The sequence below is a fragment of the Pelodiscus sinensis genome, chromosome 7 (genome assembly GCF_052426305.1).
Source record: "Pelodiscus sinensis isolate ZL-2025 chromosome 7, ASM5242630v1, whole genome shotgun sequence".
NCBI classification, from domain to species: domain Eukaryota; kingdom Metazoa; phylum Chordata; order Testudines; family Trionychidae; genus Pelodiscus; species Pelodiscus sinensis.
The window spans coordinates 72,810,287-72,837,283 of record NC_143058.1 but is presented as its reverse complement, the minus strand read 5'-3'; the positions used below and the strand labels follow the sequence as shown (position 1 = coordinate 72,837,283).

Sequence of the window (26,997 nt, the reverse complement as noted above, 5' to 3'; positions counted from 1 at the left end):
TAGTATGGGTACCCTTAGGGGTACTCGAGAGAAGTCTGGGGGGTATGTCAGCACAACTGAAATTTGGAGAAAACTGAATTTTTGTTTTACCTGGCATTGCTTGGGTCTTTCCCCGTGAGCCTTTTAAATAGAAGCAGTTGAAAGGGCTCATAGCTCTCAGCCCCTCCACTAATGCACTACCTGGAAGCTCAGGGAAGTCATGAACCCTTTAAATAGAAGCAGTTGAAAGGGCTCATGCGTCCCGAGCTCCCAGTCAACTCATTGGGGGCAGGGCAAGGAACTGCCACACAGGCCGGATCAGAGAGGTAGGTGGACCAGGCTCTTGCCCAGCCCTGGTTTAGGAGGAGTTCTTGGACAGATGGACTCACTTGCTCACAGAAACTCAGATATACAGTAGATTAAAATATTTCTTGTACCTCTTGCTGAAGACGCTCCTTCTCCATCAGTAGATCTCCTCTTCCTTTCACTGCTGTCTCCAGTTCACCTCGTAGTCTAACAATAGTAGACTCCAGGAGCACCTTCTGTGTGGTTGTCATATCCTCAGGTAGGCATGCTTTTTGTCTGCAGCCAGCATGCTCTGTGCGCAATGCCTCCCTGTGTAAGTGAGACAGGAAACATGAGTTGGAATTCTATACCTCACAATTTTAGATGTTGTGAACAGAAAATATATACCAGACATCCCTATTAATACCTGCTTTACTGTGTTCAAAAGTCCCGAGTAAGCATCAGCAAGCATAAAATCATGACTGGTGTTGAAAAAACGAATAAGAAAAAGTTATTTACTAGTTCTCAGAATATAAGAATGAGGGGTCACCAAATGAAATAAATGGCTAGCAGGTTTAAAACAAACAAAAGGAAGTTTTTCTTCATGCATCGCAGGGTCGGCCTGTGGAACTTCTTGCCAGAAGATGTTGTGAAGACCAAGACTTTAATAGGATTCAAAAAAGAACTAGATAAATTCATGGAGGTTAGGCCTATCAGTGGCTATTAGCCTGGATGGGTAAGAATGGTGTCCCTAGCCTCTGTTTGTCAGAGACTGGAAATGGATGACAGGGGAGGGATCACTTGATGATTAACTGTTCTATTCACTCCCTCTGGGGCATCTGGCATTGGCCACTGTTGGAAGTCAGTATTGGGGGCTAGATGGACCTTTGGTCTGATCCAACATGGCCATTCTTATGTAGGAAATAAATAGAAGCTGTAATAGGCTTGGACAGATACAGGGACCAGGACATACCAGAAACTGCTTGTATGCAAGGGAGAAAAGATTGAAGAATAACGGTTTAGAATATTCCTCACAGATCTTTTTGAAGTTGGGCTTTTTCATTCTGCACACTTTGCACCTCTCCTATAATGTTGGCTCGGGCAGCATCCAGCAGCAAGTCTTGTTCCTGCAGTTTCTGAGTCATCCTCTCCTGTTCTGCCTAAAGAGGAAATGGAAATGTTGCTGTGAAATCTCAAAGGATTATACAAAAGGCTACAGAGAGAAAAAGGCTGGAAGAGGGCACAAAGTTGCTATTTAAACCTAAGTTCCCATCTCCTGTTTAGTTCAGGGACTTCTGTATTTCTCTTAGAACTGGATATTGCCACACAACTCACTTCAGTTTTTCAACATTCTTTTTGAAATGTGGATGTCATAATTAGACACAGTACTTCTGTACAGGTTGCAACAGCAATAAATACAGAGGCAGCACAATCTCTATATTCTTACTAGATATTCCCGTTTATACATCCAAGGATAGCATGAGCACATAGCCACAGCATTACACCAACAGCTCATGTTCAGCTGAATATCCATCATGACCCTCACAACTCTCTTTCAGAGTCACAGCTTTCATAAGAACATAAGAACGGCCGTACTGGGTCAGACCAAAGGTCCATCTAGCCCAGTATCCTGTCTACTGACAGTGGCCAGCACCAGGTGCCCCAGAGAGAGTGGACCGAAGACAATGATCAAGCGATTTGTCTCCTGACATCCCTCTCTAGCCTCTGACAAACAGAGGCCAAGGACACCATTTTACCCCCTGGCTAATAGCCTTTTATGGACCTAACCTCCATGAAATTATCTAGCTTCTCTTTAAACTCTATTATAGTCCTAGCCTTCACAGCCTCCTCTGGCAAGGAGTTCAACAGGTTGACTACACGCTGTGTGATGAAGAACTTTCTTTTATTAGTTTTAAACCTGCTACCCATTAATTTCATTTGGTGTCCTCCAGTTCTTCTATTATGGGAACTAATAAATAACTTTTCTTTATCAGCCCTCTCCACACCACTCATGATTTTATAGACCTCTATCATATCCCCCCTCAGTCTCCTCTTTTCTAAACTGAAAAGTCCCAGTCGCTTTAACCTCTCCTCATATGGGACCCGTTCCAAACCCCTAATCATTTTAGTTGTCCTTTTCTGAACCCTTTCCAAGGCCAAAATATCTTTTTTGAGGTGAGGAGACCACATCTGTACACAGTATTCAAGATGTGGGCGTACCATAGTTTTATACAGGGGCAGTAAGATATTCTGGGTCTTATTTTCTATCCCTTTCTTAATAATTCCTAGCATCCTATTTGCCTTTTTGACCGCCGCTGTACACTGTGTGGAAGTTTTCAGAGAACTGTCCACGATAACTCCAAGATCTCTTTCCTGATTTGTCGTAGCCAAATTAGCCCCCATCTTACTGTACGTATAGTTGGGGTTATTTTTCCCGATGTGCATTACTTTACACTTATCCACATTAAATTTCATTTGCCATTTTGTTGCCCAATCACTCAGTTTGGTGAGATCTTCTTGGAGTCCCTCACAGTCTGCTTCTGTCTTGACTATCCTAAACAGTTTTGTATCGTCTGCAAACTTTACTACGTCACTGCTTACCCCTTTCTCCAGATCATTTATGAATAAGTTGAAAAGGATTGGTCCCAGGACTGACCCTGCACTCCACTCAGGACTAAATCGAGAATTGCCTCTCCCCTTGTGGGTTCCTGCACTAGCTGCTCCAAGAAGCAGTCATTTAAGCCATTGAGAAATTTTACCTCCGCTTCTCTTCCTGAGGTGACATGTATCCAGTCAATATGGGGGTAATTAAAATCCCCCATTATTATAGAGTTCTTTATTTTGGTAGCCTCTCTAATCTCCCTCAGCATTTCAATGTCAGTATCGCTGTCCTGGTCAGGTGGTCGGTAATATATTCCTACTGCTAATTTCTTATTATTGGAGCATGGAATTACTATCCATAGCGATTCTATTGAACATGTTGATTCACTTACTATTTTTATTTCATTTGATTCTACATTATCTTTCACATACAGTGCCACTCCGCCACCCACCCGGCCTGTTCTATCCTTTCTATATATTTTATATCCCAGTATGATTGTGTCCCACAGATTTTCCTCATTCCACCAGGTTTCAGTGATGCCTATTATGTCAATCTCCTCATTTAATACGAGGTACTCTAGTTCACCCATCTTATTAGTCAGACTCCTAGCATTTGTGTACAAGCACTTCAGAAATTTGCCACTGGTTATTTGTCTGCCCTTCCCTGATGCATTGGATTCCTTTGTATGCGGTTGTTTGTCTGCTCTGGCCCATGGTTTGCCCTCTCCCCTCCTCTCTTTCTGACTTCAGCTTAGAGAATCTCTATCAATGGATTCTCCTCTAAGAGAAGTCTCCCTCCGATTTACGTGCATCTCCGCACCAATCGGCTTTCCCCCATCTCTTAGTTTAAAAACTGCTCTATGGCCTTTTTAATGTTTAGTGCCAGCAGTCTGGTTCCACCCTGGTTTAGGTGGAGCCCATCCTTCCTGTATAGGCTCCCCCTCTCCCCAAAGTGTCCCCAGTTCCTAATAAATCTAAACCCCTCTTCCCTACACCATCGTCTCATCCACACATTGAGACTCTGAAGCTCTGCCTGCCTACCTGGTCCTGCGCGTGGAACTGGAAGCATTTCCGAGAATGCCACCATAGAGGTCCTGGATTTCAGTCTCTTTCCTAGCAGCCTAAATTTGGCCTCCAGGACATCTCTCCTACCCTTCCCTATGTCACTGGTACCTACATGTACCACGACCACCGGCTCCTCCCCAGCACTATACATAAGTCTGTCTAGATGCCTCGAGAGATCCGCAACCTTCGCACCAGGCAGGCAAGTGACCATACGGTTCTCCCGGTCATCACAAACCCAACTATCTATGTTTCTAATGATCGAATCACCCACTACTAACACCTGCCTCTTCCTAACTGGCGTTCCCTCCCCCTCAGAGGTATCCTCAGTGCGAGAGGATACCGCAACATCCTCTGGGAGGAGGGTCCCAACTACGGGATGGTTTCCCTCTGCTCCCATTGAATGCTCTGTTCCCTTGAGACTCTCATCCTCCTTAAGAGCACTGGGGCTCTCAGACTGGAGGTGGGACAGTACTACAGTGTCCCGGAAAGTCTCATCAACATAGCTCTCTACCTCCCTTAGCTCCTCCAGTTCAGCCACCCTGGCCTCCAAAGCCCGAACTCGGTCTCTGAGGGTCAGGAGCTCCTTGCAACGGGTGCACACATACGCCACCTGCCCACAGGGCAGGTAATCATACATATTACACTCGACGCAATAAACAGGATAGCCCCCACTCTGCTGCTGGGCTTCTGTCTCCATTTTTCTAATGAATAAGTTTAAGTATAAACTGGGATTCTTTTTAAACCTCTGGAGTGTAGATTATTTTAAGAGTTATGTTTTAAAGAAGGTCAGAAGTCACTAGTGCCCTGGAGTTTGATACAAGTGTTCAAAACCAGCTATGTCAAGATAATTAGAATTCAGTGTTTATCCATAAAATATTTTACTGGATTCATGTAGACTAATTATTGAGCTTTCCTACATCTATTCTTCCTGGTTTCTGAGTCAAAGATGCTTCCCATTAGGTATTTACTAGCCTAATTATGAACTGCATACCTTAAGCATGGCTTGATGTTCTGAAATGAGTTTAGCATTCTCCATGGAAACGCTTCGAAGTGTAACACTCAGTTCCGAGCATTGCTGGTTCAACTGGTCATTAAGTGCCTACAAAGGGGAAAAGACACAAAATTTATTTCAGACTTCCTACAGCAGAAATAAAAATGTTTACAAACCTATCACATCCTTTTACCTTTCCTCTGCTCATGTCTTTTTGCAGTTTTGAAGGTTGGTCTGACCCTTGCTATAATTAGTCCCACTGAGAAAAGTGTTCAGATAACACCACTTTTCAGTGGAAGGGCCACAAAGTGTGCTGCTGTAAAAAAGCTGGAAGACTTGCAGAAAACAGTATCAGCAAAGCTAATAGCACCGAAGCTCTACCCTGATTCACTCAGTGACACTTCGGCTACATCATCACTCCACAGAATACTGATGATGCTAAACCAAAATGGAACCAGACTGCTGGCACTTAATATTAAAAAGGTCATAGAGCAGTTTTTAAACTAAGGGCTGGGGGAAAGCCCATGGATGTGAAGAACAAGGATTGGACAGAGACAGCTCTTAGGGGAGAGTCTATTTATAGAGACTCTCTATGTTCTAGTCAGGAGGAAAGGATGGAAGATGATAAAATATGGTTAAGATCAGATGAGAAACAATCAAAAGAAAAAGAGTCTATCACATCAGGAATTGGTAGACAGATAAATAGTGACAAATTTTTGAAGTGCTAGAAGTCTAAATAATTAGATGGTTGTACTTATTAAAGGAGCGGCGAGGAGTCCTGTGGCACCTTATAGTGTATGAGTGTAGGAACATAAGCTTTCGTGGGCAAAGACCCACTTCGTCAGATGCGTGAAAGGAGGATATTGATATAATAGTAATCATGGAAACTCAATGGAATAAGGACAATCAATGCGACACAGTTATACCAGGGTACAAAATATATTGGAAGTACAGCACAAGTCATGCTGGTGGGGGAGTGAAAGATAATGTAGAGTCATGAAATACATGCAAGATAATGTAGTCAAATGAAGCAAAAATCTTAAATGAACCATAGAATCTCTATGGATAGTAATTCCATGCTCTAATAATAAGAATATAGCAGAAGGGATATATTACTGACCACTTGATCAGGACAGCGATAGTAACTATGAAATGCTAAGGGAGATTAGAAAGGCTATCAAAATGAAAAAAATTATAATGATGGGGGATTTCAACTATCCCCATATTGACTGGGTGCATGTCACCTCAGGATGGGATGCAGAGATAAAATTTCTCGATACCTTAAATGACTGCTTCTTGGAGCAATTGCTTCTGGAACCCACAAGGGGAGAGGCAATTCTTGATTTAGTACTAAATGGAGCACAGGATCTGGTCCAAGAGATAAATATAACTGGACTGCTTGGAAATAGTGACCATAATGTAATAAAATTTAACATCCCTGTGGTGGGAAAAACACTCAGTAGCCCAACACTGTGGCATTTAATTTCAGAAAGGGGAACTACACAAAAATGAGGAAGTTAGTTAAACAGAAATTAAAAGGTACCATGACAAAAGTAAAATCCCTGCAAGCTGCATGAAAACTTTTCAAAGATCCCATAAAAGAAGCCCAACTTAAATGTATACCCCAAATTAAAAAGCACGGAAACAGATCTAAAAAAATGCCACTATAGCTTACCAACCAAGTAAAAGAAGTAGTGAGTGATAAAAAGGCATCATTAAAAAGTGGAAGTTCAATCCTAGTGAGGAAAATAGAAAGGAGCATAAACTCTGTCAGATTAAATGTAAAAATGTAATAAGAAAAGCCTTGTGACAAACATAGAAGACTGGATATCAGGAAATCTTTTAATTATTCTCAGTTCTGCGATGAACTCATTACAGAATGCTTTTTTATAAGGGACATCTCTTTACAATTTTCACAACGGCAGTGCTGCAGAAATGCCAAGTGTCCAACACTGGAGGGATCCATATGGAGACCTGCTGCTAAACAGGACAGTTGTAGGGGATGGAAGAGAAGAGCATTTTCAGCCAAAAACTCCAAACATTTTGCAGCACATCCTGTTGTTACTAAAGCAACAATTTAAGTATCTTTCATAGATTCTAAGGCCAAGTAAGGACCATTATAATCATATTGTGTTCTAACACAGACCACAATACCACCTTCAGGAAATCCTGCACCAAGCCAATAAGTTCTGCATGAGCTATCACATCTGCTTTAGAAAACTATCCAGTCTTGGTTTAAAGTCTTCAAATGATGCAGAATCCACAATAATGTTCAGCCGTTATGTGGGCGATGAATTATCCAGGCCCAACAGCTCTGCTATACTTTTTCAATATGTAGGAATTACACCTTCTTAAAAGCCTAAGTATATCTATAAAAAGCAGCAACAACAATGAAAGTCTATGTTAGAAATGTGGCTAAATCAGAGACCATAAACTAAAGTGAATATTTGAGAATTTCAAATTACCACATCAAGAAACTAAAGTTGTCATATTTAACATCTGTATCCAAAGGCTTTTCATTGTCACCAGAATATCAAGATGCGAGAATCATGCTCAGATAGTCATTGTAGATACTATCCCCCATATTTTAGCTCCAGGATATGATAAGAGATGCTACTTTCATAACCTGTACTTTTTCTGCTGTCTCTCGCAGAGCTGTTATTTCAGATCGCAGGTGCACATTTTCCTCATGTTCTTTGCTGAAAGACAGCTGTGCATTCTAAAGAGAAGAATCAAACAGAATTTCCCTGAGAAAAGGTTAAAACAGACATGGTGTGTTTCACCATCACAGGAAATTTTACATTTGTGTCTCACCTTTTTTTTAAATGGAGCTGATTAGTCTGTGACAATGCTACTTGAGAACCTGTAGATGCCAGCCTGGACTCCACTAATATAAACTTCCTCACAAAACTTGACAGAGCTTTGCCAATGCTAGCCAATATTCTGAGACTTCAGTTGCCATTTCTCTGTGTGCATTTTCTTTGTTTGGATGGTCAAGCACAAACACATCAATTCTAAACACCTATTTACCTTTACTGTTGGTGATCTTGGCATCATCCTTGACTCTAAACTCTCCTCTTACCACAAATCCTACATCTGTTCATCTATCACCATGGCTGCAGAACTGGTTATGTATAAATACCAAGCCTTGACTTCACTAAAACGTTTTTGCTTTCAAGCACAGTTTTTGGCTGCATACACACAGACCTTATTCAGACTGTAGGCTCATTGGGGGCAGTGACAACTTGTTACATTTAGACAGTGTCAAGTAGAAGTAATATATTACCACAATACACAACATAAATTAGATTAAAAAGTAAATAACCTCTTTCTATGACCCTGTTGCAGCCATGCTTGGAATTCTGCATTCAATTCTGAACCTTCCCCTGAAGTACAAACCTGGCCTTACTTAGGCATACTACTTGTGACATTAATCCCGGTTTTACTAACTGTTTAGTTTCCTTTAAACATTTCTCTTACACATGAACTCAGAAAAATTAATAAAACTAACTAGAAAATATGAATTTAAAATTGATTTATTTGAAGCATATTAAGGTCCTGTGTAGATATTTTTATTCAGAATTAACGTGGTCTTAAATTCATTTAAGCCCTGTGTTTCTGGGTGGCCTTTGTTTACATAAAAACACACTATACAGTCTCACCCACATAATAATCTCTGTACATGAGAGGAATAACACAGGGGATGTAGGTCTGGACTGAGATACAATGGTATTTTCCTTTTAAATTAGAAAAAGAAGACAAATCAACCCTTTCCACCTCCAAAAGTTGGTTACAACTTACTTTTGCTTCTTCACTGAGCTGGGAAATGATGTAGTTTCTGGAATCTAAGGCAGAGCAAAACCAAAACAAAGCCATGAAACCTCATGGTTATAAATCAAAATGTCATCCTTTTAATTAAAGTGGGTTGCTTAGATAACTGAATATGGAACAAATATGCAAGATTTCCATAAGCATGCTGCTCTGTCTGATAACACTTTTATAGATGGATTTAACCTTTCAACGGGATCACTGTAGAACATATCTTTCCTTTCTGGTAATCTCAAGCAAGACTGCTACTTTTTTTAAAGAGGAAAGAACACAATTGCCTGTCTCACTTATGCATTAAATTACTTACGACTGAACATGTACACTGGGTAACTGTACTCATAACTTGAATTATGTGGTAATTATACACCCAAATGATATGCAACATCACATATGGCTCTGTGTCTGAAAACTTAGGCCCCTAGCTTAAACAGACATTCAAGGTACACCAAAATGTACATTTGCTGGTTTAGAAAAAACTATCTGTATACTTTGCTTCTTCCAGTTCTGCACTGTTTCTGAATGAGATACTACCAGAGGTGAAGAGGATGAGAGATACATAAATGAAAAGAATATAAAAACAAAGACTCAAAGATTCTTGGTTGCAATATCTAAAGAACAATCTGGAAAGGTCAATCAAAAGATATTTCAAACAACAAAGGAAGAAGAATAATCAGAAGGATAATTTCACTTTTAACTTCTGCCCCAAAGATAAACAGACTCCCTTTGAAGAAGATACAGAAAAAATGCTAAATAAAAAATTCTGTACCATTTCTTCATAATTCAATCGGTGGGAAAAAGATCAAAACACTTGGTAACGAGTACTAGGTTTTAATTCTTTAATGCACACTAGCAAATCACTAAGTTTTGTTCCAAATTTGCTACTTGAGGAAGAGGTGGATTTTTGTTTGGGGGAAAAAGGGAATTATTCTAGGTTTGTATAGGAAGAGAGCTGTCTCCCACCCAACCAATCCTACTATAACAGAGTAGCAAGATCCTCCTGTTTTCATGCCCTCTTAGTGGGTGTTGGAACCCTTAAGCAAGCTGCAGGTTAATTATTGCTGTCTCAGTGAGGCAGATATGGCTCATTATATTTCATCCTGAACATAAAGAAAAAGGGAGTGGCTCTCTGTTAGGAGCTAGAATCTGGGACAGACGGGTCTTGAGGGAAGGAAACCTAGGGAGAACACTTAGGCAATATTGTGGATCTTTTTGGGGTGAGGAACAGAGATTTTATTTTTTTAAAGAAAGAACTAGATCCCTGAAGGAGTGGATCTTTCATTCTTCAAGTGTGTCACTTTTGTTTGGAATTGGATGGAAAGTTCACCGGCTTACTTCACTGAAACAGGGATTCCTAATCAGATCAACTAAATTTTCAATCACGGACATCTTTGTTCTAAGTAGCTCTTGTATTCCTCATTAAATCCGTCCTCTATATCACAGTTCTTTTCACAACATATCCCAAATTATGTAAAGGAAAAACGATCAGGGAACTTTCATGCTGTACTAACTTACATCCCAGCTCATATCTCCTAAAGACCAATTGATTAGCAACAGCATAATACCCAAATATCAGTTCAAGAATTATGTCCTACTCACTAGCTGAAATCTTCTCTGAAAGAGACTCGCATTGATGAAACCCATTAAGAAAATTGCTTCCATTCTATTGCCTTCTCCCTATTATTATTGCAGCCACTTTTCTCTAGGAAAAAGTTCATCAGCTTTGGATAAAAACCAAGAGAAATCTCTTCAAGATTTCACTACCTCATAACCAGCACTCCTTCTATTAGGCAATATAGTCTAATTGAGATTGTAAATAGCAGGTTTTAGTAGGTTTTAAATGATGAGCCTCAGTCACTCAAGCCTCTATTGTCTGGTAGGGATGGCATTGTAGTGTTAACAAATTAGAAATATAGGACAAGAAGGGACCTAGCCCAAGCTTCAGCACTGAGGCAGGACTAAGTGTTATCTAGACCATCCCTGACAGGTATTTGTCTAACCTGTTCATAAAAGCCTCTAATGACAAAGATTCCACAACATTCCTAGGTAATATGTTCTAGTATTTAACTACTTTTGCAGTTAGGAAAATTTTCCTAATGTCTAATATAAATCTCCTTTGCTGCAAATTAAGCCCGATACTTCTTTTCCTCAGTAGTTAAGAACAATATATCACCCTCTTCTCTGTAACAGCCTTTTATGTACATCAAGATTTATCATATCCCCCTCAATCTTTTCTTTTCCAGAGTAAACATAGTTTTTTCAATCTCTTCTCAGAAGTCACTTTTTCTAAACTTTATTAATTTTTGTTGCACTCCTTCTCTGTGCTTTCTCCAAATTGTCCACATATTTCCTGATGTGTGGTGCTCAGAACTGGACACAGCACTCAAGCTGAGGCCTTATCAGTGCTGAGAAGAGTAGAATTACTTCTTGTGTCTTGCTCAATACAGAAGGATGTTCACTTTTTTAAAGTTTGTGATCCTCTATAATACCCAGATACCTTTTCTGCCGCACTTCTTCCGAGGCAGTCATTTCCCATTTTGTGTTTGTGCAATTGACTAGTCCTTCCTAAGTGTAGTACTTTGCATTTGACCTTAGTGACTTTCATCCTATTTAAGACCATTTCTCCAGTTTTTCCAATTTTGAATTCTAAATCCAGTTTCCAAAGCACTTGCAATCTCTCCTATCTTGGTATCGTCCACAAACTTTATATGCCATTATTGAAATAATTTATAAGAATATTGAATCAAATTGGTCCCAGGTCAGATTCCTGCAGGACCCCACTTGATATGCCTTTCCAGATCAATTGTGAACCATCAAGGACAATTTTCTGAGTATGCTTTTTCAACCTTATTTGCACTCTTCCAGTTCTGTGAAATCTCTTCTATCCTCCACGAGTTCTTGAAGATAATTTTTAATGGATCAATCAATCACTTCAGCCAGCTCCATAAATATTCTTGGATGTATTTCATCAGACCATGCCAACCTGAAGATTTCTAATTTGTCCAAGTAATTTTTAAACTTTGTTGTTTTCCTATTTTATCCTGAGATCCTGCCCCATTTGCACTGATGTTCACCGTGTTATCCAAACTCTGTTAACTTGTTTGGTGAAAACTGAAACAAAAAATGCAAGATTCAGTCCTAGTTGAGAACCTGCTGTCATACCCAGGTCAGCTTTCAGATGAGTACACTCCTGCCCCAACTGCGCAGTTCTCTCCTCCTCCTTCTTTAGCCTCTCTTGGGCAAACTGGACATCCTTGTGCAGCCCATGGCAGTTCTGTTGCAGCACCTGTACCTACAGCAATAACACACAATCAGCTTCTGTCTGCGATACAGAGTTTTATTAAAACATAAGAATCTTAGCAAATTTTGGAATCTAAAAGGTTAGCATATTGGAGAGGACAAAGCTAATGTTTTAGTTATAACATTTTAAAGACAAACAAAGGACAGGTAGTGGGGAATCAGAGGTTGTAAAAATGATCCCTAGTTAACTTATGCAGCCAAAGGGGTGGACCTAGAGATAACACCACTACCTATTACAAGAGAAGTGAAATCAGATTAGCAGGATGGCCAGTGACTGCATTTATAAGGACCACTGAAAGACAGGATTTGTGGATCTGTCACTGAAGGTAGACTGTTAAATTAGCAAAGTCTGAATGTGTGAACCACTCTCTCTTCTCGTGCTACTTATTATAACAGGATATTTTGATAACTACGGGTATTAGAAAGCATGATATGGATTAAATTAAAGCTTCTTCTCTTGTTTTAATCCACTCTTGTTTTGTTCATTCTCTGTTAGTTTCCTGTATAACTTGAAATCTACAAGAACTTTGAGTGACTGTTCCCCCTGTTGTTCCGGAAGTCAGAGGTTAAGAAGCGGATATTTCACTAATCGTGAAATAAAATAAAATGATCAACTACACAATTAGTCGAAAAGGGAAAGCGCTCAGTCCTGGCTCATGCCAGGTCCAGGACCTACCCCCGCTGTGGCTCGACAGTGTAAATGTAGTAAGAGCCGGGCTGCCTGCCCACCTGACTCTTGTCTGCATTTTAAATGCAGACAAGAAGAAGGGGCAGGTGCCAGACCCGTGTGAACCGGGACTGAGCCAGCCGAGCTCGTGCCAGATCCAGCAGCCCCTGTCCGTGGCATGCCTGTACCCACAATGGGAGAGGCTGCCTCACGTCTCTCCCTGCGCTGCTGCCTCTGACAGAGAGGCGACACTCTATCAGAGTGCTGGGGATGAACTGGCTTTTAAGCCAGCTCCTGCTCTCCCCTCCCCAACTCCCTCTGATAGAGGCAGTAAGGGAAAGGGGGTGAATGCAAGTAGTAAGGTAGTCAACTACTTGCTTACATCTCTAGTCAGAGGTTTAGGGACACCCAGACCACGGGGTGCATCTCTGACTATCTTGATAGGCCTATTCTCCATGTATTTATACAGGTTGAACCATTCTAATCCAGTATCCTTGGGACTTGACCAGTGATGAACCAGAGAATTTGCTGAACCACGGGATGTCAATATTGTCTAGCAGTATTACCCCAATAGTTCCACTGCTTACTGGATACTTAGAAGACAAGGGGGCTGCGTCTAGACTGGCAAGTTTTTCCGCAAAAGCAGCTGCTTTTGTGGAAAAACTTGCCAGCTGTCTACACTGGCTGCTTGAATTTCCACAAGAACACTGACTTCCTACTGTCTGAAATCAGTGCTTCTTGAGGAAATGCTAGGCTGCTCGTGTTCGGGCAAAAGCATTTGCGCAAGAGGGCCAGTGTAGACAACGCGGTATTGTTTTGCGCAAAAAAGCCCCGATGGCGAAAATGGCAATCGGGGCTTTCTTGCGCAAAACCGTGTCTATATTAGCACGGATGCTTTTCCGCAAAAAGTGATTTTGCGGAAAAGCGTCCGTGCCAATCTAGATGCTCTTTTCCACAAATGCTTTTAACGGAAAACTTTTCCGTTAAAAGCATTTGTGGAAAATCATGCCAGTCTAGACGTAACCTAGGGGTAAATTAGAGCTAAATAACAACAGAGAACTCTGACAGATGGGATGTGTCTGTAAACAAACCTTATGGGACCACGGAAAACTTGGTCACATCCATGATAAGTGGACATCCAGCTTACTAATATCATGCCAGATCATGGATATTGCTGGACCAGAGCGTGCAAGGCTAGAGAGGTTCAACTTGCAGTTTTGGCTTTCAATAATATCCCTCATAAATGAGCTCCATAGCTTGACTGTGCATTCTGTGAAGAAGTTTGTTTTAAACCTGCTTCTTTATTCATTTCATTGGGTGACCACTGGGTCTAGTGCTATGTGAAGGGGTAAATAACACTTCTCCCCCCACGCCATTCATGCTTTTATAGACCTCCGAACTATCCCACCATTAACTGTCTCTTTTTTAAGATGAACTGTCCTAATTTTTTTAATCTCCTCTCATATAAAAATCTTTTCCTTCTTTCTTTGTACTTTTTCCAATTCTAATATCTCTTTTTTGAGCTAGATCAACCAGAACTGCATGTAATATTCAAGGTATGGGCATACTATGGATTTATATAGTGGCCTTATAATTTCTGACTTGTATATCCGTTTCCTAATGATTCCTAACATCAATTACTTTTTTTGACTGCTATTGTGTATTGAGCAGATGTATCCAGAGAGCTCTCCACAACAACTCAAAGATTTTTCTTGAGCAGTAACAGCTAATTCAGATCTCATAAATTTGTATGTACAGTTGGGATTATGTTTTCCAATGTGAATTATTTGTATTTAGCAACACTTAAATTCATCTGTCTCTTTGTTGTCCAGTCACTTGGTTCTGTGAGATCCGTTCGTAACACTTCACAGTCTGCTTTGGATTCATCTATCTTGAATAAATTTGTATGGGCTGTTGACTTTGTGGTCTCAATGATTATCCCTTTTTTCCTAGATCATGTATGAGTAGCACTAGGTCTTGTACAGACTCTTAGGGAAATTACACCATGTACTTTTTCCATTGCGAAAACTGACCACTTATTCCCGCCCTTTGTTTCCCATCTTGCAACTAGTCCATGGACTTTTCCTGTTACCCCACAAGTGCCTACTTTGTTTAATAGCCTTTGGTCGGGGACCTTGTTAATAGCTTTCTGAAATTCCAAATATATCATTCATAACTGAAATTCCAAATATACTATTTCATTTATAACTGGCACTATCAATTTCCATTTAACTGGATCGCTTGTGTGTGTATATTGGTTGACACCCTCAAAAATTCTGACTGATGAGGAATTGTTTCTCTTTACAGAAACAAAGTTGATCTTCCTAACAAATCATCTTTACTATGTGACTGATAATTCTGCTCTCTACAATAATGTCAAACAATTTGCCTGCTATGGAAATTAGGCTTCCCGTCTTTTAATTGCCAGGATCGACATAGACCCTTTTTTAAAAATTTCAGCATCACATTAGGTATCCATCAGTTATCAGCTACAGAAGCTAATTTAAGAGAGAGGTTACGCATCAGTTAATAGTCCTACAGTTTCATAATTTAGTTCTTAGGTGAATATCATCTGGTCCTGGTAACTTACAACAATTCAATTAATCAGTTTATTCCAAAACCTCCTTTACTGTCTCCACAATCTGAGATGTTTCCTGAGATTTGTCACCTAAAAAGAATGGCCTAGGTATGGGAATCTCCCTCACAGCCTCTACAATTCTTTGCTGTGGCTTAGTCATCTTTGAGTGCTGCTTCAGCTCCTCAATCATGCATTGATGCCGCTACTGGTTTAGCAGAATTCCTGGTGATCATGTACTTAAATTGTTGCTGTTAGTTTTTGTGTCTTTTGCATGTAGCTCTTTAAAATCTTTTTTGGCAATACTTGACACTGGTCTTCATCCTGTTTTCCTTATTAGACTCAGACTTACAATTTTTAAAAGAGCACTTTATGTTTCTAGATATCTTTTATACTGCTTTTGAGCCATAATGGCATTTTATTGATTTTTTTTAACGTTTTGGACATATATCGTTTGAGCCTCTGTCATGGTGTTTTTAAAAAGTTTCCGTGAAGCTTACAGGCATTTCATTCATAACTATCAATTTCCATTTAACTAACCTCCTTATTATGTGTACAGATTAGAGCTCTGAAACCCAGCATACACTGGTCTGGCAACATCCATGGACCTGCCAAACCACAGATGCTCCTGGACCAGAGAGCCTGGGAGTCTAATGGCAAGAGGGCCAGCAGCCCGGCCAGGACCGGAGTCCCACAGCAGGACTGGGGCCAGAGAACTTGGGCCGCCTGCAGCAGCCCAGGCACAGGGGCTGGCAGAAGCAAGGCAGACAGCCTGGCAGGGAAGGGGGTAGAGAGTGGTCCAGAGGTAGGGAGCTGGTTGGTTTGGGACTGGTGACAAGGGACACCTCCCTTGGGTCGGCAAATTCTCCCATTCTGGACCGGTCAGGTTCCAACCATGCTGGACCAGGGAGGTCCAACTTGTTCCCATTTTTGAAGTTCAACATTTCTATATTGGGTTCCTTTGGTATTTTCCTCCCTATAAGGATATTAAATTTAATTACATTATAGTCACTGTTACTGAGTGGTTCAGCTATATTCACCTTTTGGACCAGATTCCATGTGCCACTTAAAACTCAATCGAGAATTGCCTCTCCCCTTATAGATTTCTAGAACAGGCTGCTCCAAGAAGCAGTTATGAACAGTGTCTAGAAATGTTATCTTTACCTCCCACCCTAAGGATGGTCGGGTGATAGAAGGGGGGTAAGTATTATATTCCTACTGTTGTTATTCAAGCATGGAAACTTTATGGATAGAAATTCCATGACACTATTTGATTTAAGATTTTTACTACAGGCAGTCCCCGGGTTACGTACAAGATAGGGACTGTAGGTTTGTTCTTAAGTTGAATTTGTATGTAAGTTGGAACTGGTACATATTGTAGGGGAAACTCTAGCCAAACATTTCTCCAGAGCTCAGTTTTATTCTCCCACACCTCACTTCCCTCAGTCCTTTATTCTCAAGCTGAGGTGTCTGCTGAGAAAAGCCGCTCTGTGTCTCCCTGGTCTGCTGGGGGGGGGGGGGGGGGGGGGCGCGCGCTAGCTTCGCATCTCCCTGGTCTGCTGGGGGGAAGCAGCTAGTGCGGGGTTGCCTCACCCCGTTTGTAAGTAGGGATCTGATGTAAGTCGGATCCATGTAACCTGGGGACTGCCTGTACATTTAACTCTAAACTTTTTTTAACGTATAATACTAGTCTTCCACCAGTGCAACCTGCTCTGTTGTTTCCATACTTTTTCTAGTATAATCATGTCACATTGATTATCATCATTTTAGCAAATTTCTGTGACGCCTATTATATCAATTAGGGATGTGTTAGTATACATGTTTAAACAGCTAACGGTTACACACAAGGCTCCTCCCACGGGCTGAGGTAGATTAAAGTAGGCTGGAGAGAGCCTGCACAAAGCCCTGGCAAATTGGAGAGGACCTTTTAAGGAGCTAATCAGGGTGTAGTTTGTTTGGGCAGCTCAGCAGAGAGTAGAGGGCTTAGGCTCATGGAAGCACCATCAGCAGAGCAGTGCTGGGCAGGCTCAGGGGCTACAGAGGGAAGCTCCAGCTTGATACCTGCCAGCCTTGCTACAAGAGCCAGGAGGATGCAAAGGGCCACAGGGGAAGTGGCCCACAGAACAAGAGGCAGTGAAGGAGAGCAGAGGAAGGCAGGACAAGGTTGACATCAGACATTTCCTAGGTTGAGACCCTGTGTAGTGGGCTGGTGTGGGTCCCTTCATGCCTCCTTGCACTGTTTCTAATCACCACTGACGTGTGGCTTGGAAGGCCTGGGGCTTGCTCCTGAAGTGAGGGGCTAGACTGAGACTGCAATTGACCACAATGGCAGATGCTAGACTAAGGCAAGTGACCACTGTAGTGGGCACTGACGGAGGGCAGTGTCCCAAGTAGGACACCATGGTCCAGAATCAATGTGGCTCCAGAGTCCAAGCATGGGCAGAGTAGAGCAGAGCAATGGGTGAGACTCCATCTAGAGGGAGGTGCTCCTGCTGACAGAGCTAATTTCCAGTGCTACCAAGAGGAGGTGCTGCAGTGGTGAGTCCCATCCTGTAACAGTCCCTAATATCAATATGTCATTTCATACCAGGAACTCAAGTTTACCCATATTAATATTTAAAGCTTTTGTATGTAAGTATTTATAAAATCTGTCAATATTTAGTTGTCTGCCTGCATGTGGCGCGATTTAATAAGTTTTTTTTTGTTTGTTTCTCTTCAGTTCATACCTCTACTTTATTAACTTCTGGTCTCTTCTTCAGCAGGCTTTGAAATGTCCCCCTTAATAATCCCTCTCCTAAGGGAAGTCTTTTGTCCGAAACGTGTGCACTTCCACACCTGTTAGCTTACTTCAGTCCTTTGCTTAAAAACTCTTCTGATCTTTAAGCTTTACATGCCCATAATCTGGTTCTGTTTTGGTTTAAGTGGAACGCATCCTTCCAATACTGGGAATCTTTCAGGAATGAAGGAGCCTAGTCCTTAATCCTAAATTCCTCTTCCTTATACCCATCACATACCCATCTGTCTCCTCACTACTATTATCTCTCTCTGCCTAATAACAGGCATCCTCTCCTGAGAGGCATGCTCTGTATGAGGATGCCATGACATCATCTGGAAGGAGGGTGACAACTATAGGATTATTTCTCTCCAATTCAGCTTGATGTTCTCCTTCCCCAAGCCCTTCATTCTCCTTAAAAGCACAGGGGCTACCAGCAGAGGGTAGGATTGCTCTACTGTGTCCAGGAAAGTCACATAGGTACACAGCTATTTCCCTGAGCTCCTCCAGTTCAGCCACTCTGATCCCAAGAGCATATACTCTGTCTCTACAGACAATGAGCTGCTTGCAGATGCAATTATATGCCATCTACTCACAAGGCAGGTAAATGTTCTGCATTCAGTGCAACAAACTCAATTGCCCTCACTCTGCTGCATGACTTTCTGCCTGCATTATTTTTACATTTGCTGGACCTCACAGCTGCCGGTCAGTTTCTCTGCAGAGCATTCACATTGAATTGCTTGTCAAATATTAGACCTGTACACCACATTATGATTATTTAATCAATATTCCCTTTGCCATGGCTTCTATACTGAAGTTAAGTGATTAGAAAAATGTTAACGGCTTTTTAGGTAGAACACTCCAGTAGAACTTCTTCCTGCTCAAGAAAAAAAAAAAAAGGGGGTGAGATCCAAAGGAAAAAGTGGAAGAGGAGCTGTGTTTCTCCAACCTGTTGCCGTTCTGACTCCACGGTTATCTCCATATCCTGCACATGTTGCAGCATGGTTGCTTGGGATTCCTCCAAAGACTCCCGCAGGCTTGCCTCCTGGGACAGCTGCTCCCTTAGCTACAAGAGACAAAACATTGGGTATGTGGCTGGAGACAGCACCAAGCCACAAGAACTGAAGATTAATTAAGTAGATAGGAGTTCAATACAGCAAAGGAAATACAGCAAATTCCTACATTGTTAGGAATATGTGTGTGTGAGAGAGCGAGAGCTTGCTGTGCCTCAAGGGAATGCCAAAAAGCTCTCATGATTTGTTTTTTTTAAACTAAGAAAGGGATAGATCTTCTTTTCCTCCCATTTTATAAAGGAAGAGGCAGTGTGTGTGGGGAAGGGCAGGGGGGAGGAGGGGCGGAGGTTAACACAGAGAAGGGAAGATCCATTTTTCAAATGGAAGAAATGATTTGAATGATCTCACCAAATACTTTTATTACTCATCTCACATTCTCTCTGTGCCCTAAGTCAGGGGTGGAGAACCTAAGGCCTGGCATCGGAGGAGCCAGATGTAGCCCCTAACTTGCCTGGATCCTGCCCCCATGGCTTGGGGCTCCCCCCAGTTTTGGGGAGCCCGCACTGGTCCTTCAGCCCCTCCATAGGGATAAAACACACAGTCTACTAGCCTGGCCACTCACAGCTCTGATGTGCAAGAGAAACGTCTTCTTCTCAGTTGGGGGGTAGGGGCTTCTCACTTGTGTGCAGCTCCCAAATCATTCTTCTGTGGATCAGTGGCCCCCAGTCCAAAACAGGTTCCCCTCTCCTGCCTAAGGCAGTGTTTATAAACATGTGGTCTGTGGACCACTATTTTGTGGGTAGGCTGCGGGCTTGGATCTCCCCCTCAACATCAGTCAGCCTTCACTGATGCTCCAACTCCATGAGGTTGGAGTACCAGGGCCAGCTTCCCACTGCATGGGAAGGGGAGACGAGCCTGCGGGCCACATCCAGCTTGCAAGGGGAAGAAAGCAGCTCACTGAGCTGCCACTGCCCCTTCCCCCCAGCTGGGAGAACTGTCACCTGGAGACTTTTCCTCGCTGCTCCCATTGGTCGGAATCACGGCCAATGAAAGCAGCATGGGGCAGTGCCTTGAAGCAACAGGAAGCACAGAGCCAGGTAAGTGTCCCTTTATCCCCCACACCTCCATTCCCTTCAGGAACCCTCCTCACACCAAGATCCCACACTCCCACCCTGTTCCTGCATCCTCCCTTCTGCCCAGACCCCCTCAGCCCTACCTCCTACCCAGACCGCATCCCCCACCCATTTTGTCATCAGGGGTGGTTGGCTGGTAATCTACAGAAAGGTCTGCATTGAGTGGGGTGGGCTGTGGGCCAAAAAGTTTGAGAACCATTGCCCTAAGATTGGAGGTTGAGAACCACCACTGAGGTCTGCATATTGCATGAACAGGGCTCGACAAATACACTCGCCCGCTCGCCTGTGGCGAGTAGATTTTTCCAGCTGGTGAGTGCAGGGGCGGACTGGCCCGGTGGGCCGTTGTGACGGGCTGGACGAAGCCCGCACTACGGGCGGCGCGGCCCCGTCCGATCCGTCGGCTGGTGGAGGAGCAGAGTGCTGCTGGGAAGGGGGAAATGCGGCGATTCTTCCCACCGGGCTGCCTGCATGCAGCTTCGGCGCAAGGCGGGACGCCAGGATGCTGGCGTGACCTGGCCCCGTTGATTTTAAAGGGCTGTGGCAGCTCAGCTCTGGCCGCGTGTTCCTGGGAGCTGGCTGCGGCGTGCCGCACAGCCAGGACCCGCCCCACCAGCCCCAGCCCTCCTTTGTCTCCATGCCGCCCGTTCCCCACGCCTCCCCTGCACCCCAGACCCCGTGCTCTCCCTCTTCCCTGCGACCCTTTGGCTCTGCGTCGCCCCTGCACCCTGCCCCCCCAGCTCTGTGCTGCCTGTTCCCTGCACCACCCCCGTACTCCCCCACTGTTCCCTGCACCCCTCTGGCTCTGTGCTGTCCCTGCACCCTGGTCCCCCTGTGGGTCAGGAGTGAAGGGTGCTTGCCCATAGGGAGGGGCTGAACAGAGCAGGGAAAAGGCTGCTGTGACCCAGCAGCTAGTGAAAGGGGGAGTTCACTTGAAGCGCCTTTGCCTTTATGGAAAAAAACGAATGAAAATGCTATTTGTTATTTATAGGGCTAAAATGCCGGGACAAAAAAGAAAACAAACAAACAAAAAAAAACCCATTGTAAAATGCAAACATGTGTAAAAGACAACAACAAAGGGGGGGGGGGCAAAAATGTTTTGTTTGGGGCAGCAAAAAACCTAGAGCTGGCCCCTGGGGAGGGGAGGGGAAGGGGCTGGGCTGGGGGGAGGAGAGGGGAAAAATATGGGAAAGGGGCTTATGCTGAGGGGAGGAGGTCAGGAGAAGAAGAAAAAGAAAGGGGAAGGCACCAAGGGACAGGGGTGCAGGAGAGACAAATGTCAGGGGGCCAAGTGCAGACAGTGAGGAAAAGGGCAGGAGGGGAGGTGTCAGTGGGAGGGGGGACAGGGTGATGCTGGGAGAGGAGAGGGTAAGGGCACTGGGGGCTAGAGGGGGAGGGGGAGGTGCTGGGAGAAGGCTTGAAAGAAGGGATGGGCATGAGGAAGGCAGGGATGGAGCAAGGCATCTATGAGGGCACAGGGCATGAGGGGGAACGGGAGCAGAGGGTGGTGAGTATCAGGGAAAAAGAGAGCAAAAGGGGCAAGGGCAGTGAGGGAAGAGGGAGGCACTAGGAGGGTGCAGGTGCCAAGGGATTCTGGGGGTGAAGCAGAAGGGCAGACACCTGCAGGAGAGGGACCAGTACCAAGGAGAGAGGCAGGGAAGGTGTGTAGAGGGAGGTGTTAGGAGAGGGGATGAGAAGGAGTAGCTCACACGATCTGAGTGGGGCTACTGGAGGAGTGGGCACAGGGCAGAGAGAAGGGCTGGCAGAGGGGGGCAGGTCTCAGGAAGATTGAGGGCAGTGAGAAGGGCAGGAGTCAGGACAGCAGAGGGAGAGGGGTTGGGGGGCAGCAGGCACCAGGGGAGCTGATGGAGCAAGGGGAGGAGACATGGCAGCAGAGAGAAAAGGTAGAGGTTTATAAGATATTTATTAATAACCTGGGTGATATTTATTAATAACTTATTAGTAATTACTGTTCTATTAGGAATTTATGCCATTAAAAAACACTTTTTGTGGGGGAGGGTGGCGAGTCCCTTTTTTGTCTGGCGAGTAGGGTTTTCTATAATTTGTCGACCCCTGTGCATGAAACGTTCATCTTCTGGCCAGAACATGATTAAGGACACCTTTTGAGTCTTTCAGAACTGTTACTCATTTGGCTTGAGATGTTATTAAATCACATAAGGAACATAACCCAACAGGATTAGGCTGCTTTGCAGAAGCTCACACCCTGTTACAGTGCAGACATTAGATATCTTAGGCTATGTCTAGACTGCAAGCCTCTTTCGAAAGAGAGCGTCTAGACTGCACGCGGAACTTTCGAAAGAGCAAGTCGCTTTTTCGAAAGAAAGCACCCAGTGAGTCTGGATGCTCTCTTTCGAAGAAGCCCTATTTACATTCAAGAACGCCTTCTTTCGAAAGAAGCACTTTCGAAAGAAGGTGTTCTTCCTCGTGAAATGAGGTTTACCGCTGTCGAAAGAAAAGCCGCGTTCTTTCGATTTAATTTCGAAAGAACGCGGCTGCAGTCTAGACGCAGGTGAAGTTTTTTCAGAAAAAGGCTACTTTTCCCGAAAAAAACCCTGAGTCTGGACACAGCCTTATTGTCCTGATGAGTTTCTTTAGTCCATAACATCTGCTACAATTTGTTCACTAGCCAGCAGACATTAAGTTACCATTTCCATTTTTCAAAGCAATGAGGTCATTCTCCATGACCACAAAAAGCAAATAGGTTTTACTCTTCATCTATAATCTACCATGAAACTCAGGCCTCTGTCAGAAGCTTCTAGTAATGTATTTTTCTATCTTGCATGAAGGATATTCTGTTTCAGGATTGTAGTTTGGGGCCTTTTCAGATGTGCATAGTCCATTCCTGGTTTTGATAGATTCATACCCAGATCACCATCCAGACTTTTCCCCAAAAAAATCTTATCACCTCTGTCTTCCTTCTAATCCTCTTTTGCCCTTACCTCATGAAGTTTACGGTTCATTATGTGTTTTGTTGTTTTCAACTCCTCGGATGCAATGGCTACATTTGTCTAAAAAGGACCAAAACAAAAATAAAATTCTGCCTCACAACTGCAGCAAAACTTTCAAGAATACTTCAAAACCAGGCTAGCCAGTAACCATTGGCATTGTTTGACATTACATGCCATGCTGAAACCTGGGTTCAATTCCTATATTAAGAAACAATTTTTTTTTCAGCAACCAATTAAGACAAGAAGATAACAGATTCCAGAGTAGTCCTTTTCAGTGGGAACGATGGTAGCATAGCTGTGGGAACCAAGGGAAAAAACAGAGAAGTGCTTAGCAATCCATGAGTTGGAAGTGGCAAGAACCCCAATTCTTGAGTGGCTGGTTGTTTTGGCTTTAAAAAAAACAAACAAACAAAACACACAGTTACATTCAATTTATCACCATCATTTATGGCTGGATCCAGAAAGTCTCATTCACAAAGATGACACTTTTTTTTTTTTTACTCCAAAGAAAACAGCTCCACCCACACAATGCCATTTCTAATTAGGGTTGTGACTGACTAGCCTCCTTTACAGACTATCAGAAAGAGCCAGCAAGCAGGGGGAAAAGACGAGAGGGAGTTTCAAAGCAACAGCATTGCATGGAGCTGGAGGCCAGCCCTTAGGCTCCATGTGGCACTGCCACTTTGAAATGCTGTGTACAGCCCAGGGTCAGCTGGGGAGTGAGTCCCTAGCTGGCCTGGGCTACCTGTGGCATTTCCAAGTGGCAGCGCCACATGGAGTCCAGAGTCAGCTGGGAACCCTCCCCGCTGACCATCCGGGGCTCTGTGTGGCGCTGCCACTTTTGAACGCCGTGGGAAGCAAGGTGCCAGCAGAGAACTGCTTGAGTCCCCCGCTGGTCCCATGCTCCCCGCAGCACTTTCCCCTTTTAAGTGAAGCAACAGCCCTGGGACAAATTGTATGGACTATTTGATTAGCCAATTAATCTAAATTTATCACCCCTATTTCTAATCACACATTCTTAATCAAAGCAGTCTCATTTTCAGAGTTGGTAGCATTTAGAGACCAGTGCATCAGTAATGGAATCAATATATATGCTCTTCAAAGACTGCAACTTTCTGCGTATCACCATGAGCGGCGAGGAGTCCTGTGGCACCTCTCCGCTTTTGCAGATTCAGACTAACACGGCTACCCCTCTGATACATATCACCATGCTCACTCTCAGCCAGCTTCTGTACCTTGGTTGCTGTGGCAATTTCCAAAGCAGCACTTAATCTTTGAACTTCTTCCTGTGCCTTTTCTACCTCCTCTTTTGCCTCACTTAGCTGTTGGCGCAACTTCATTGCCTCCAGCTGCACAACTTTCAGTTCCTGCAAGTGTTCCTCATGCATTGCGTTCATACGCTGCTCCAAATGGGCTGCCAGACAACAAGAGAAGATTGGAAAAGCCATTATAAAAAAAGAATGGAGGAAAACTGCACCGGAAGGGATGAAAAAGATGGAAGAAACGTGCCACCAACACAAGAAATAGCGTTCTCCTTTCGGTACCTGCATGTTTGGGATTCAGCTCCTTTTCAGTCTGCAACCGGAAGAGGTTGAGTTTCAGGGTCTGCACCACACTCTCCAAGCGGCACATTCGATTCACCAGGGAGTCACAGTTCCTCCACAGCACGGCGTTCTCACCTACAAATGACGCTCTGGCACGGACAGGGCTCAGGGGCCGGTGGCTCGGAGGCGCCTCTCCGGGCTTTGAAGGGAAGAGATGGAGGCTGGAAGAAGAGAACACGCGGCCGTATAAAGGGCTCCTTGCGTGGGGCTGGACTGTGTCTTGCTATTGCCCCATGCTGGATGCAGCTGGCATCGCCGCCAGGGACACGCCCTGACACCCGCTCGCGCAGACGCAGCGTGGGTCACGTGGACAACACCCGAAAGCCGGAGCGCCCCCCGGACACCCCGTACCTCGGCCCGCGGGCACCCAGCGCCTCCAGCTCGCTCACCAGCGCGCTGCTCTGCTCCTCCACCACGCGCATGCGCTGCTGCAGCACCGTGAAGGCCTCGGGCGCGGTGGCGTTGACGCTCATGGGGGAGATGGGCGGCCTGGCCATAACCGCCCCGCTCTCGTCCGCTACCTGTGGGCGAGGCTGCCGGGTCAGGGGGGTGAATGGACTCCCCCCCCCACACACACACCCGCCACCGCGATGGGAGCTCTGGCTCTCCAAAGCCAACGCCCCCCCCCCCTTACCCCGTTCGCTGACACTTCCCGGCCCCGTTTCCATGGAGCTTCTCGCCCGCTTCAAACCGACCCGCGGCTCGCATCGTGCGCACGCGCCGCGGCCCCAACTCCCGATGCGCTCTGGGATTTGGAGTCCTTCCCGCAAGCAGCCCAACGGTACCCAGCCTCTCTCTGGGAGCATGCGCATGCGGAGTGACCCTCGCCCCTTTGGAGCGGGGCATGCTGGGGAATGTAGTTTCGGTCTCTGTTGCTGTTCCAGACTCCTGGTGGCCTGCAAGGGGACTCGGTGCTTTAGTTTGCAGGTATTGTGCGTAATGCGAATGTCACAAAACGGGGGGCTTTCAGCTCCAGCTCCTAGAGCGAGGTGAGTTCCCAAGAATCTCCCTCTTTACAAAAAAAATCTATTTCTAGCCCTTCTGGGTGTAGAGAGAGAAAAACACCCTAGAACACGTGGTTCCCAAAGGCTTAAAACCTAGAGGAGAAATAACATGACAGCAGTATGCAGCCTGCCTTTTTTCAGCCTATCTCTTGGGAGTTTGGGGGGCATGTGAATGCTGGGATGGGAAAAACAAGTACCATCTCCCCCCCCTCCCTGTCTTGTAATCTGTCCAGGATACTGAGGGATGTCACTCATTTAGTTCTACAGTTACCCGTCTTTCACAACAAAATGCATTTCAGAAGAAGGTGCCTCCTCCCTTGAACACCAGAAATAACGAATCACAGGGGTTCTACTATTTGCACCACATAAATTAATTCCACCACATGGTATGTGCCCTGTTTAAATAAGATTTTGCTCATAATTTTGGGCCGTAGTTACACATTTTACCCCATACTTGGGACTTCTCAGTGTAAGAGAGATGGGCTAACCCCTGCATAAAATATGGCCTCTGAACACACCCTATCAACGTAACCGTGGGTTGAAGTAAAAACTAATTAGTTGCAGATTTTTATTGATATCGCATACATTTTCTGTTTAGCTATCAAGAAGACTACACTACAAGAAATATTTTGATGTCTCACATGCATTTTGAATATAAGCATTTACTTGTGCATTTCTATAACTTCTTCAGGTCCTAGGCAAATTATTATCATGGGCCATGATAGGGCACATTTGGGCACCTTGAGACACTTTGTCTTGAGCTTCCATATTTGTAAAATAGATGTAATCTTAGCGCCCACAAAAAGGTGTTATGAATTTGGAAATCTTTGGATTAAATGCATTTATAGAAGTGTGAAGAGCTATTGTATTTTTATTAATTGAATCATATCTATAGAAGGCTGCAGAGAGCAAAAAAAGAAGCAATAGTTCTAATGTGAGGACTCTAACTTATAATATCTTGCACAACTGGAAATGGTGGTCATCCATTGATAATGAAAAGAAATTTCATAAATGATATTTGTAAACATTGGCTAATAAGCTCAATTGTAACTTACAGCTCACTTAATGTAATATAATATATCCAGGTTTGTCCATATATGCATGCAGAAATACAAAATCTATGGAAATGTGGAATCCTCACTGGAGGTGTTTAACAACAGGTTAAATGAGCATCTCTCAGGGACAGGATGGCCCGAGGCGGGCTGTGGCAGCTGGC

At 44.0% G+C, this 26,997-nt stretch overlaps 2 protein-coding genes across 10 annotated transcripts in view; one reads left to right on the top strand and one right to left on the bottom strand.

The window, feature by feature from the left end:
* CCDC150 (coiled-coil domain containing 150) overlaps positions 1-25,586 on the bottom strand; it is a 47,719-nt gene extending 22,133 nt beyond the window's left edge. For 2 of the 8 annotated variants that reach the window (XM_014570882.4, XM_014570885.4), the window contains exons 1-11: positions 25,412-25,583; positions 24,718-24,938; positions 24,409-24,587; positions 23,165-23,233; positions 19,011-19,127; positions 11,909-12,038; positions 8,723-8,766; positions 7,548-7,640; positions 4,922-5,029; positions 1,300-1,424; positions 417-594 (exon numbers count right to left, since the gene is read on the bottom strand). In XM_014570882.4, the coding sequence (XP_014426368.3) occupies positions 417-594; positions 1,300-1,424; positions 4,922-5,029; positions 7,548-7,640; positions 8,723-8,766; positions 11,909-12,038; positions 19,011-19,127; positions 23,165-23,233; positions 24,409-24,587; positions 24,718-24,938; positions 25,412-25,485 (1,338 nt within the window). In that variant the 5' untranslated portion in view covers positions 25,486-25,583. Of the gene's footprint in view, positions 1-416; positions 595-1,299; positions 1,425-4,921; positions 5,030-7,547; positions 7,641-8,722; positions 8,767-11,908; positions 12,039-19,010; positions 19,128-23,164; positions 23,234-24,408; positions 24,588-24,717; positions 24,939-25,128; positions 25,311-25,411 lie in introns of those variants that run through there. The other 6 variants (XM_075934235.2, XM_075934234.2, XM_006117901.5 and 3 more) reach the window with 6 other exon arrangements.
* Positions 25,587-25,654: 68 nt separating this feature from the next.
* Positions 25,655-26,997, top strand: part of HECW2 (HECT, C2 and WW domain containing E3 ubiquitin protein ligase 2) — a 263,367-nt gene continuing 262,024 nt past the window's right edge. Inside the window, exon 1 of one of the 2 annotated variants that reach the window (XM_075934227.2) lies at positions 25,655-25,704. The gene's annotated coding sequence lies outside the window, so the exon portion shown is untranslated. Of the gene's footprint in view, positions 25,767-26,997 lie in introns of both variants that reach the window. The other variant, XM_006117907.5, reaches the window with a different exon arrangement.